General features: G+C 51.0%; 1 protein-coding gene across 2 annotated transcripts in view; it reads right to left on the bottom strand.

The window, feature by feature from the left end:
• The window catches only part of NOL10 (nucleolar protein 10), a 105,242-nt gene that overhangs the window by 14,074 nt on the left and 78,847 nt on the right, over positions 1–12,321 (bottom strand). The window contains exons 17-19 of one of the 2 annotated variants that reach the window (XM_006140824.3): positions 11,400–11,489; positions 1,276–1,449; positions 750–997 (exon numbers count right to left, since the gene is read on the bottom strand). In XM_006140824.3, the coding sequence (XP_006140886.1) occupies positions 750–997; positions 1,276–1,449; positions 11,400–11,489 (512 nt within the window). The remainder of the gene's footprint in view (positions 1–749; positions 998–1,275; positions 1,450–11,399; positions 11,490–12,321) is intronic. The other variant, XM_014589713.2, reaches the window with a different exon arrangement.

The following is a 12,321-nucleotide window of genomic DNA, read 5'->3' as shown; positions in this document are numbered from 1 at the left end:
TCTTCCAGACATCTCCCCGCCTTTGTCCAAAACCACTGTGCCAAGCACTGAGGTAGGGCACAGGGTAAGATAAATATCCATAGACTAGGGGCCCCAGTGAGGAAAAGTAAGTACAAGAGCGTGGCCTTTCTAGTTCGAAAGTGCCCTTGGGGCCACTAGCTCAGTAAAGCACTGCTCTGCAAGGTCATGTCATGTGGGAAGGTTCCTGATTCAAGTATGGAGGCCTCCCTGGCACGCATGTCCACAATTTGAGGCTGGCCAAAGGCTAGAGGTGGGCTGCAGCACTGAGACCCTGGGGGTGCTGTCTCTGTCTCTCTCACACTCATGGAAGAAATAAACTTTTAAAAAGTTAAGGGAACCGGATCCCGCATGGCCAACCACGTGGCTCAAATCCCATCTCCAGCAGCTTGAGAAACAAGTCAGGCAGTGTGTGTGCACGTGCAAAGTCCCGACAGGACAGAAAACCGGAGGAGGGATGCAGCATGGTCGTTCCCCCTGAGGAGGTGCTTTCTCCCATGCCTCTCTGTCTCTCTCTGGGGAGTACATGTGACCTCTGGCAAATAAAGATTTACAAAAATAAACCACCGGGGGCCAGTGTGCTTTGATGGTGCCACTGCCCTCGGGCCTGCTGTGGAGCTCCCCTCCTGTCACCTCGTGCTTTTCCCAAAGACGACAGATGTCATCTTTAGGCAGTGTGCCCGCGAGCAGGGCTTGACATGTCAACGTGTCCCCGAGACAGTGTTACTCACTTCATCAGCTTCTGCTTGGTGGCGGACTCTTTGAAACTTCTGAACTCTTCTCCTGCTTTGATCTCGTAGAACTGCGGCTTCAGCACCGTCTGCTGGTCCTCCCTGAGCCGCTCCCGCCGCTTCAGTCTTTCCTCCTGCTGGAGGAGTCTGCGCTGCTTCCTGACCTCCTCCACCCAGCCCTTTTCATCGTCCGAACTCTCCGAACTTTCTGCATCACTCGGTTTTCCTTCCGGTTCTTCCTCCTCTTCCTGAAAATAACAATAGTGAGCAGCAGCACCTTTCCCCGACCCTGGCCCGCTATTCCTTCTCAATGCAGCCGCCCCGGAGCGCCTGACGGCGGCCAGCACTCACGCAAGGCCTCGCATTAACAGGGCAGCTCCTGAGCCGGAGGGCGGAGGGCGGAGGGCGGGTGATCAGTCGTAATTAACAACAGCAGGAGCAGCACCACAGCCCTCCGACCTTCAGGAACTTCGAACTTCGCACCGAAGAGACAAGACTCAGCTCTGAATGAAAAGGAGTGCGTTACCTTTTCACGAAGTTCTTGTTGCTCTAAGAGTCTTAGTTTCTTCTTCCTTTTCTCACTAATTTTTGACACGAGTGGATTCAAAAGCCGAAATTCTTCACTCTCCTCATCCACTTGGAAGTCGGGGTTCTCAAACATGACTTTAAACCGATCATCGGTGAGAATACTAGGAAGGTTCTGTGAGAAAAAGAGGGAAAGTACACCATAATTTCAAGGTGGTATTTGAATAAAATGTGACTGGAAAGATGGCTTTAAAACACCCACTCTGTTCTAAATTAATAAGCTGCATAAGGTGTAAATTATTAACTCATTACGACATCTCTTTAGCACTAGCTCCCAGAACTTTCTATTGTAACTGCCCCCAGGTTTTATCTCCCAACAACGAAGTAAATTTTATTCACCTACTACTGCCTCACAGACATTCTGTATTCTTTGGCCATTATCCATAGTGAGTTGAAAATTAGCCTTTTGGGCTAAGTTTATACTTAACACACTAGAATTTTCTGCAATCAATATTTTTAATACAGAAAATTCTAAGCTTTTGAATCTTGGCTTTTAAAAGTGTAGCTATGACACTGAATGGAGATAAGCAAGTCTCAACGCCAAATTCCAGACCCGGGAAAGGACACACGTCGGCAGCAAGTGAACGATCTCCCCCGTGGGGTTCGGGGAGGTGGGCTGTGGGTTTACCAATCCCACTGAGGTACTCGGAAAGCAGGGATCTGCCACCCCATGGGATCGCCAGTCCCCTCTCGTGCCGTTTAGCGTATCCGTCGTGTATAAAACTTCGGCCCCTGACGCGCCTGGCTAGCTCCGGGCTGACATGGACCTCCCTATCTGCATCGTTTCTGAACTGTTCCCTAAAATGTAAGCGTACTGGGGGTGACGGAGAACTCACACACTTAGGGGTCTCTTAGTGACCCTATCTGCTGCCAGCTCAGAACCCAGACAGAAAGCTTAGAGTGGGCTGTGAGCGGCCCTCCCCACGGCCGTGCAATGGGCTCCAGCCCTCGGAACAGAGGACTCCCCGGACCGCTTCTGCACTAGGAGCGAGCAGGGCTGGAAGCAGCTGAGTTCTCAGTGCTGTATGTGACAGATTTACAGACCCTGAATAAAACACACTTCAAGGAATTTGGTGTGTCTACTATTTGCAAATCTGTAAAAGTTAGGAAGTCTTACCTAACATTCTATGAGAGACTGAATTCAACGAGTCTTCCCCGATTAAATATCATTTCTAAGACGGACTCAGGACCAAGAAACAAACACAGGCACGATCCAGTTTCTGACCAGAGGGGGAGAGACAAACTGATAGGAACCGCAGGCACCCCAGTGACCCACGAAGGCGCCTGGCAGGTGGGGCGCTCCCGACGTCACGGGCAGCAGCACAGCGAGGGACATCCCGGAGCGGGACGGGCCCAGCATCGGGAGGAGACCTGAGAGGGAGGAGGCCTCAGGGGCAGAAACGTAAGAAGCTGGAGCTGGCGGAAGGGCGGCCAAGAGCCTGCTGACTGAGGACGGCGTCGTCTGAGAAAGCGCTTCTGCCAGGGCAGCTGGTAGAGGAGCTGAAACACCACGAGTGGAACTCCAAAGATGAGGGGAACCGCTAGAAATGAGGAAGGGGCAGGGTGGTGGGAGAGGAGGAAACGGATGACAGACGCCGACAGGCCACGCCAGGTAGCCCCTGGCACTGAGTCCACACCCCAAGTCCCAGGCACGTGTCCTGAGCGCTCCCCGCTGTGTGTGAAGGCTGGGTGGCATGTGGTGTGAAGACCCTGGTAGTGGTGTCTGTCTACCTCTCTCAGGGAAGAAATAAATAAGTAAACTGTACCCCCAAAAAAAGAAAAAAGAAAAAGGCTCTCGGATGACAAACCAAACTGCGCTCCAAGAGGCCACCACAGCAGAAGTGCACTGGACTCCCGAGGCACAAACTGGAGTCCCAGGAGGGCTGGGAGGCCACTCCAGGAACCGGGAAAGAGACAGGGCCTGGTGAGGGCAGTGGGGACCAATGCTTTCCAAGAGAGAATCAGCAAGACACTTTTCTAAACCAGAGCTGCGAGATCTAGCCGTGGACGAGCTATGGGGGCGAGGGCGGGCAGTGACAGTTAGAGACGGGGCTAGGAACGTGAGTGTCTGGCTTCAGTGACTAGAAAGCTGCTGGTCCCAAGTTCCCGCCACCGGAGACGCAGCAGGAGAAGGCTGTGGGTGCAGCGAAAGGCAAAAGCTCTGCCCTGCTTAGGACGAGTGAGGTCCAGGCCCCGATTCTGAGGACACCGGAGGCGCCACAGCAGTGGGCTGGGCTTCGGAGAAGGGCCGGGGCTGCCACGAGGATTCTGAAGTTGTCTGTGGATATGGGGTAGGTGAGGTTGCCAAAGGGGTATTTTCGAAAGAACAGCCATGTGCCTGCTGCACATGAGCAGGTTACACACGCACACGCATACACACATGTGTGCACATGCACACGACCAGGGGCAGTGGCGGTACAGCAAGGACATTGCTCTGTACGGCTGACCACGTGGACGGCTCTGGGCTTGCCTTGGAAGGCCCCCGTGAATACACCAGTACATGCCTGCCTGCGTCCCGGGCTGGCCTGAGCTGGGGAGGGACTGGGGCGGGAAGACCCTGCTGGGGGTATTCTCCTCCTTATGTAAAAATGAAAAAAAAGATTCCCCCCCTTTTTAAAAAAAAAAAAAAAAAAAAAAAAAAAAAACCCCAAGAACTATCTCACTGTACTTACTAGAGTAATAATAATATTTAACAAATAAGGGACCAGCCGGCAGCGTGGTGGCTATGGCACTGAACTCCCACATGGCCGACCATGCTTAAAGTCCCAGACCGGGAGGCTCAAAACTCACACCTGTGAGTACACAAACTCCAGGAAGAGAAGGACTGAGGTGTGGCCATCCTCGGGGGACATGGTGGGTGATTTCTCACTCTCTCTTTTTCTCTCTGTCTCCCTGGTGAGCAATTATGCCCTATAACCAAAAATCAATCTCTCTAAAAAAACAACAGGACAACATCTAAAGAATGTGTTGCTAGTGGGACCAGCATATGGCATAATGGTTATGTCACTGGACTCCCACGTAGTCAACTGCAGTTCAAGTCCCGGACCCAGTGGCTTAAACTCACACTGGGGGTGTGTGCGTGCGTGCCCAAGATCCTGAGAGGAGGATGGGAGAGAAGGGACTGTGGTGTGGCCATCCTCCCTGGGGAATGATTTCTCATTTTCTGTCTTTCCGGTGAGCGTATGCACCTTGTAGCAAAAAAACTCTCATCAAAAAAGAAAAGAAAACAAACAAAAAAACACAGGTTGCTGGTATTCTTGCCTTTTTTTTTTTTTCCCTAATTTTGCTACACGGTGCATGTGCTCACTGGAGAGACAGAGAGAAAGAAAGCAACCCCCAGAGGGGATATACTATGCCACAATCCCTTCTCCTCTCAGGACTTTGGGCATGTAAACACATGTGCCCAGGTGTGCCCGGCCACTGGGTCGAGGACTGAATCACACAGTCGGCCATGCGGGCTCCAGCTGCCTTAACTACCATGCCACCAGTTGGCCCTGTTGCTGTATTCTTCTTGTTATTTTTAAAAATTTAAAACAAATACATTATTGCATTGCCTAAAGATAAGTATGGTTGAGATGAACAATTATAAAATAAAAACTCTTTGACCCGGTTGTAAAAGTATTTCCCCCAGGGATTTTCCCTGGTCTAATGGTTTGTTTCCACAGCTGTCTTCGCTTCGGTAAGGGCTAGTTACTAACGTCCTATGCTCATTTACAAGTGTCTGGCTAGTAGCCTGCCCTATAAACACACGCACATGCAACGCTCAGCATTAGAACACGGAACCATCTGCGAGTGCTCTTCACACCACGGCCCTACCCAAAAGCTACCCTGCCATTCTGAGTACAACGCTCAGCATTAAAATTTGTCCCAACAGACTAAAACACACGAGGGTGCTTGACATTTAGAACTAATTCTTTCGGGACCAGCAGGTGGCATGGGGGTAAGGTGCTGAACTCCCATATGGCAGACCATGGCTGGAGTCCCAGACCCGGTGGCTTAAATCTCACATGTGTGCATATGTGCCCAAGATCCCAAGAGAAAAAGGGACTGTAGCCTGGCCATCCCCCAGGGGGTAACTTCTCACTTTCTCTCTGTCTCTCCAGTGAGTGCACGTGCCCCATAGCAAAACTTTCTTAAAACAACAACAAAACGCTACTTCTTTCAATGCTACGGTGTCTAAGGAACCGAGCTGATGTGGACTTCTGAGTAAAGATGACAGCTTGAACACAAGCGTCTCCTAATTGCTCCCCAAGTCACAGCAGAAGAGTAGGAAGGGGGCTTTTAAACAGACACACGGGATGAAGAAAGGCAACAAGAGTCACCAAGTTTGGAAGCAAGAAGGGAAGTCTTTTAGAGACCTCACCTCAGCTCTGGGCCAGCCCCGCCCCTTCCTACTGAGGAGGGAGACGGGGACCTGACGAGACAGGGACCTGACGGGACGGCACTGTCAGAGCCAGGCCACGTGGTAGGAACAGGGAGTGGACCTGCATCCCAGCTCACGCGACCTCAGCAGCCGGTTCTGAGTGTAGGTGACAAGGCCTTCACCCTCCAAGCAGGAGGATCTGGCCTGCCGAGAGGAGGACACGAGGCACTGGAAAGTGAGCTTCCCAAGTGGACAGTCTGGCCAGGCACTGCCCACTGACCGAGGGACCCCTCGGCCTTTAACTCCCTCACTCTTCATTATGAAGATGTAATCGAGAACTGTGGCAGGAAAAGCCAATTATAGTGTTCTCAAGAAAATCTCTAGCACCGGAGAATCAGTTTTCGGACCAGAAGTCTCCTCTGGGTGGGTTTCGAGGATGCCTCCTCTTTCTGGGCCTACTCTCATCTCAGAGGAGAAAATCCTCAGTACCATCCTGAGGGAGGGCAGCATCAGGTGGCTTTGTCACTGCACGGTTGGAGGGTCTTTCCTGTGTCCCCGCTCTGACTGGCAGCTTGTCTGGGCTGAGGAGACAGGTTGGAAGCTGAAGGCTCTTACCATTCTCTGTCCAATGTGGGAGTGAGGAGAATGAATCCCCAGGAAAATAAAGGAAATCCCAGGATGAAAGGTGACCAGTCCAGATCAGAGAGGGACAAAAAGATCTACAAGGATTTCTTCAGGAAGGGGAAGTTAACAGCTGATCTACACAAATACCTGAGCTGAGATCTACACGGGCAAAGAATCGGGGGCGGTTAGTGATAACGGCTCGGAAAACAAACGAGAGCAACAATGGTTAAGCCCAGAGGAGACAAAGGCTGTGTGATCGCTACCAACCCGATCAAATGCAATAATAATAATAATAATAATAAATAAATAAAGTTACATAATTCTTTTTTTTAAAAAAAGGAGTATTTTGGATGTTTGAACTGATCTGATCCAACCCAGAGTGTCTGTATGTAATCACGCCTTTCCCTAGAGAGAAGGATTACTACTTGAATGGAAACTCCTCAAGGTATTTAATAACTCTGAGGCTAGGCCGGCTCCCTCCCACTGGTTTGCAGGCCTGGATCGCACAGGGCCCTGACAGCCCATGGCCCCGCCAGCTCGTGCGCCCTTGCCTGGGCTGCGGTGCATCCCCGCAGCAGGGGAAACCAGCAGCCAAGGCTACGCTCAGGAAATGACCCTGCAGGGAAAGCAGTGCAAGCCACCGCTCAAGCCTTTAAAATCAAACACACTGAGGATGCCGGTGCCTCCCAAAGCTGCCTGAGCATCCTGGGAGCTCACTGTGCATTTGTTGAAAGAGTAAATACATTCATTCTTAATGAGAATTAATACCACCAAATTCTCAGTTTGGTGCTGTCTGGGTAATGTTTATTGACGTTCTGCGGTGGGTCACTTCCCACTGTAGTTCAACATCCACGGTACAGTAAACATCTCCTGAGACTTTTATCACGCTATCAGTGGTAGCAATATTTGGGAACACATTTCACCTGTCTGTCTCCACTCAGTTCCGGCTGCAGTCAAAGCAGATAGAACTGTGAGAGCCAGACTCCCAAACAGAAGGTGCCGGAGCCAATAAAGCTCGTAAGGTTTTGAAGAGTGGAGTTCAAAGGCAGGTCTGATGACTCGTTTGGGTGCTCCTTACAATTACCAGGAACGACTCCTTCCTTAATTCGGGAGCAACTTTCAAGGGCTTCCCTTGACATTAAACGAAACTGTTAACACATTACACAAACCTTTTCTGAGAAAAATATATACGGTTATGTATATTCAGGAGACCATGTGCAAGTATTTCTGGAGTAAAACTAAGTCTAATGGCAGGGCTATCTTGGGTCAATAAGTCACAAGAAGGCAAATTAGGGACGTATTTGACAAAAGCTATTTTTCAGCAGAATGTCTGATGCAGTGACATGGTTACAGATCGTACTTCCAGCCATGGACAGCTAGAAGGAAACTGTCTGATGGGAGCAGGTGAGACTCCCGAAGCTTCCTCCTCCGTGCACTGGCAGTGGGGACAGCACGTAGCCTGGTGACCCTCTACAGCATGACCCACAGGTCGGCTCTAAAGTAGGTGAAGACCATCTCGACTGCTACCCAGAGATACACAGCAACACAATGAGAGTGAGCAGGGCACAGGTGTGACAGGAGATGGCCCTTACAGACGACCCTTACAGAAGTCCCTGATCTCAGGTGCTCATAGGAAGGAGGTAACCTGGTGTGCCTAAATGACTCCAAGTCCCCCAAAGCACGGGACGCACCCAGACACCTCCGCACACAAGCTGGGAGTATCTGTACAAAGCGCAACTCTACTGTGAACTCTCCCGCCCACAAACCCTGTGACTGACAGACGCGCGTGGCCCTGGCGGTGCTCTGGAAGCCCGTCAGTAACAGCCCACCGCGTCTGCATGCGGCTCGCACAGACAGGAGGGTGCAGCTGTGAGGGCACCTCCTCGGACCCCATGTGATAAACTCATATGACATCTTAGAAAACAGATCAGAGAAAGACCGAGGTCCAGAGCCAGCTGTGGTGTGGAGGTTACGGCTGCTGGATCTCACCTGGCCGACTACGCGGTGAGTCCTAGAGCAGTGGCTTGAAAAACACACCAGGTGTGCCCAAAAGGAAGTGGAGAAGAAGGGCTATGGTGTGGCCACCCCCACCCTTGGGGGTGCTTTCTCACCTTCTCTCTCTCTCTCTCTGGCGAGAGTACGTGCCCAGCCAGGCAGGAGGGCAGGAAACTGCAGTGCCGGAAGCTGTAAGGCTCACTCAGACGTGGAGTCAACCTGGAAACGAGCCAGGTGCATGTGCACCCAAGGTCCTGAGGAGCTGGCGGGCTGGGGGAGGCTATCGCCACGTAACAGGGAGGGCACCTGCGCCCCTGCAGGTGTTCTCTCGTGAGTAACTAAAACAATGTTTAAATCTCTTCCTTCCGCCTGGCATGAGTTTTAAGTCACTGGGTCCAGAACCTGAACCATAGTTGGCCGTGTGGAAGTCCAGCGCCTTAACCACTATGCTACCTGCTGGCCCCAGTCCAGGTACTTTTGACAAGTTTTTGGGGTTTTAACAAGAAATAAATACTCAATTAAATTTGTTCCTAATGTTATGAATTACAGTATACTAAATAAATACTTGGTCATTGGAAAATCCTGAAATATTTTTCTATGTTCTGCATTTCCGCAGTAGAACCACCCGAGTTTTACTGGTTTCCGTTTCCCCACACGCACAGTGGACAGTAAGGGCCTGGGACGTTCTGGCAGAAACGTCCACAGGCACCGCACGCGGCGATTCCCGCTGACTGCGAAGGCCGCCGTGTGCTTTCGGTTTGTGAGGGCGCTCCCACTGTCTCACGACTGCGTGTTCAGTCTTCTCTGGCTGCCCCTGCCCTGGACAAAAGTCCGCCATGGAAAGGGGGAAGGGGCGGGGCTTCTGCTACGCCCACACTCACAGGCCTGTAACGAGGCTCCGGGACACCACGCTGCACAAGCAGCAAGTTCTGCTGGACCCTGCGTGTCCTGCCATCTGCAGTGGGGCGTCAGACATGGACTCCCGGGCCCAGCAGCAAGGGGGACGCAGACGTCTGCAGCCTAGGGCAGCTCCGCTCTCTGCCCAGTGAGGCTGAGGGCACGTAAGCCCACAGCCACTTCCAGCTGCCTGTCAACAGCGTCATGAAGCTGAGAAGGCTGCCCACCGGTCATCCTGGGCCTGACTAACAGGAGGCCTGGTGAACGCGCTGGGAGGAAGCCCACCCAGCAGGACGCTCGTGCGATTAGGGCACATCGTATACACTGGGGTCGTGGGGCTCGGCCGTGCACGTAGGTGTGAATGAATATTAGTGAGTTCCGGTAATTATTTCAACATTGGTGTATTATTCATGCAAAGAAAACAAAACAAAAGCCAGCTATCTACTTAAGAAAGGCTTCTGAAAATTAAGGTTTAAATAATGCACTAAGAGAAGGTAAAAGACCAAGAAGAGAGGATGGCAGGAGAGGGAAGGGAAGCAGAGGACGGCAAGAGGGTGTCTGAATCCATCCAGAAATGACAGCTTTCAGGATGCCCACAGCCAGGCCTCGCATGTTACAGATGAACAGCACGAGCAGGGAGCCGAGGAAATCTCCCCAGATGACACAGGCGGGGACCACGAGGGCAGGTGCGCCCCCGGGTGCTGATACAGAGGTTGAGCCGGGGAGGAGGCACCCAGAGAGCTCCCTCACCTCCAGCTCACTCTCCTGGTTAACCCGGAGAAGCACGAGCAGACAGACGACCACCTCCGAGAGCGCCACGCTGCTGGCGAGCTACAAGGTCAGGCCCTTTACCCTGAGCTCGCAGGCTCTGCAGGCCTGGCAGGGAGATCAGAGCTTTGAGCCTCACATAGCAACAAGCCAGAGCGGCTGATGGCCTGCCTGTCTGATCTACGCACAACTGATGGGACGGGAAGGCCCAGAAAGTTTGTAGCTCTCTGGAAAAACTAGGAAACTCTCCTGCCTCTGGACACTATCCGCTCAAGAAAGTGCTTGCCCTTATTTATGTTACGATTAATTCTCACCTATCAGTAAAGGCAGGCAGGTAGCAGTTACACGCCAGCCTGTGAACTCTGAGTAACACCAAGTCTAAATAAAAATTGGTTACTCTGAAATCACAAACCAACCTAGCTAGTATGAAGAAAAACATTAAATAATCTAAATGCTGAATAATCAATGAATGGAGTACATTATAATGCATCAGTAAGACCGAATACCCAGCCTTTAAAGATATTTACAAAGTTTTTTGCCACAGGGTATCTGTGCTTGCCAGAGAGAAACGGAGACAGAGACAATGAGAGGGTAAGTGAAAAATCACCTCCCAGGGGGGAAAGGCCACACTGCAATCTCTTCTCCATCCTCCTCTTGGGATTTTGGGCACGCGCACACACACACGCCCAGCACAATTTCCAAGCTGCTAGGTTTGGGACTTGAACCACAGTCAGCCATGTGGGAGTCTAGCACCTTGATCACCACATCATCGGCGGGCCCCTATGAAGAATTTTTGACAAGATGGGATACCACCTGTGTTATCTGACAAGACCAGGAGAAGTATTTTACACATACAATACTACCATATTCGTAAAGTTCATAATTTTAAGAAAAATAAAATAGAAAGAAAATTCACTAAAATGTTAATGATGCCTTTCTCTGGGTAGAATTACATGGGTAATTCTGGGTAGAAGAATATCAAGCTTTTTTCTTGACATTCTTTTCTAGTTTCTATACTTCCCATACTGAACATATACAACATAGACATTTTTTAAGTAAAAAGAAACAAAAAAGATAAAAGTTACTATCAAGAAAATGTAAAATAGGGCTGTGAAAACAGGATGATCCAAAAATGAGATCCTCTTCAAGGCAATCTACATAGGAAGGTTACCAGTTTGTGCCCAGAGACCTCCCTGTACACGCAGACACGCATGCTCGGACCTGGGCTGGCTACAGCAGGGGCAGGTCAGGGTCGGCATCAAGACCTTGTTGGGGGAGCTAGAACTCTCTCACTCACTCATGGGATAAACAAAATAAAATATATATATATATATATGTGTGTGTGTGTGTGTGTGTGTGTGTGTGTGTATATATATAAAACAACTTATCAATGTTTTCTCTACCTTATTAAATCTTACCTTAATTTTCTTTTTCAATGTAGAGTTTTGCTTCTCCTCTTCTTCCTCAATTAGTTTAAGTGCCAACTCTTTGTTAACTTTTGGCAATTTCTAAAGGAGAAAATATTAACATTTTATCTTAAAAGTTAGTAATTCGATAAAGAGTCTAATTTCACAAATAGGAGACAGTCTAATTTAGTGCAAATTTCACTTTCCCAGAGTAGGACATAATGCGGTCACAAATGATGTAATGGGGGTGCACGGGCACAAAACAGCGACCTCAGCTGGCTGCTGGGAGGTCGCCCTCAGCCTGCCTCCTCCCAGCTCACTGAGAAGCAAACTGGGAGCAGCTCCGCGTGGCCTGCCTCGGCCCTGGGGCCCAGAACCCTAACTGCCTACGGAGGCCAGGAGGCCGGGCAGCACAACCTCTACTAGAGGCACAGGAGCCTGCTGGGTGTGCCCCACGATGCTCATGGCTCGACTTCCACTCTGGAGCAGCGCATTTCTGAAGGGAGTTCAGGACGGGAGCTCTCCATTGCCCCTCCTTCTGGCACTCACGTCCTCTGGGGAGTAAAGGACTGCCTAGACGAGGGCTGTAAGGAGCCCGGTAAAAGCACTCCACACCCCCGGCTCACCTCGCCAGCACACTCACTACTTCCACAAGTGCCTAACAGATTCCCTGGGAAAAGGAACAAGTGCTGGGGTCATTTCAGAAAACAGTTCCCAGCCATGTGCACCACAGAGCAGCACACACTCCCAGGTGTTACCAATGTTTGGCTGCCGCGGTGTGCACTGATGTGATTAAACTTGAGCAATGGGGGCCACTGGAGAGGCTAGCAGGCAGGAGGAGGCCAGGGCCACGCTCCCCGCCTGCTCCCCACCTGCTCTCTGCCTGGGCTGCAGCACCTGAAGCAGCTGGCGGGTCCCACGGCAGGAGGGGCGG

Source organism: Tupaia chinensis, unplaced genomic scaffold (assembly GCF_000334495.1).
Source record: "Tupaia chinensis unplaced genomic scaffold, TupChi_1.0 Scaffold000045_1, whole genome shotgun sequence".
NCBI classification, from domain to species: Eukaryota; Metazoa; Chordata; class Mammalia; order Scandentia; family Tupaiidae; genus Tupaia; species Tupaia belangeri.
The sequence above is the reverse complement of the archived record's forward strand: the minus strand, read 5'-3'. Positions and strand labels throughout refer to the sequence as shown.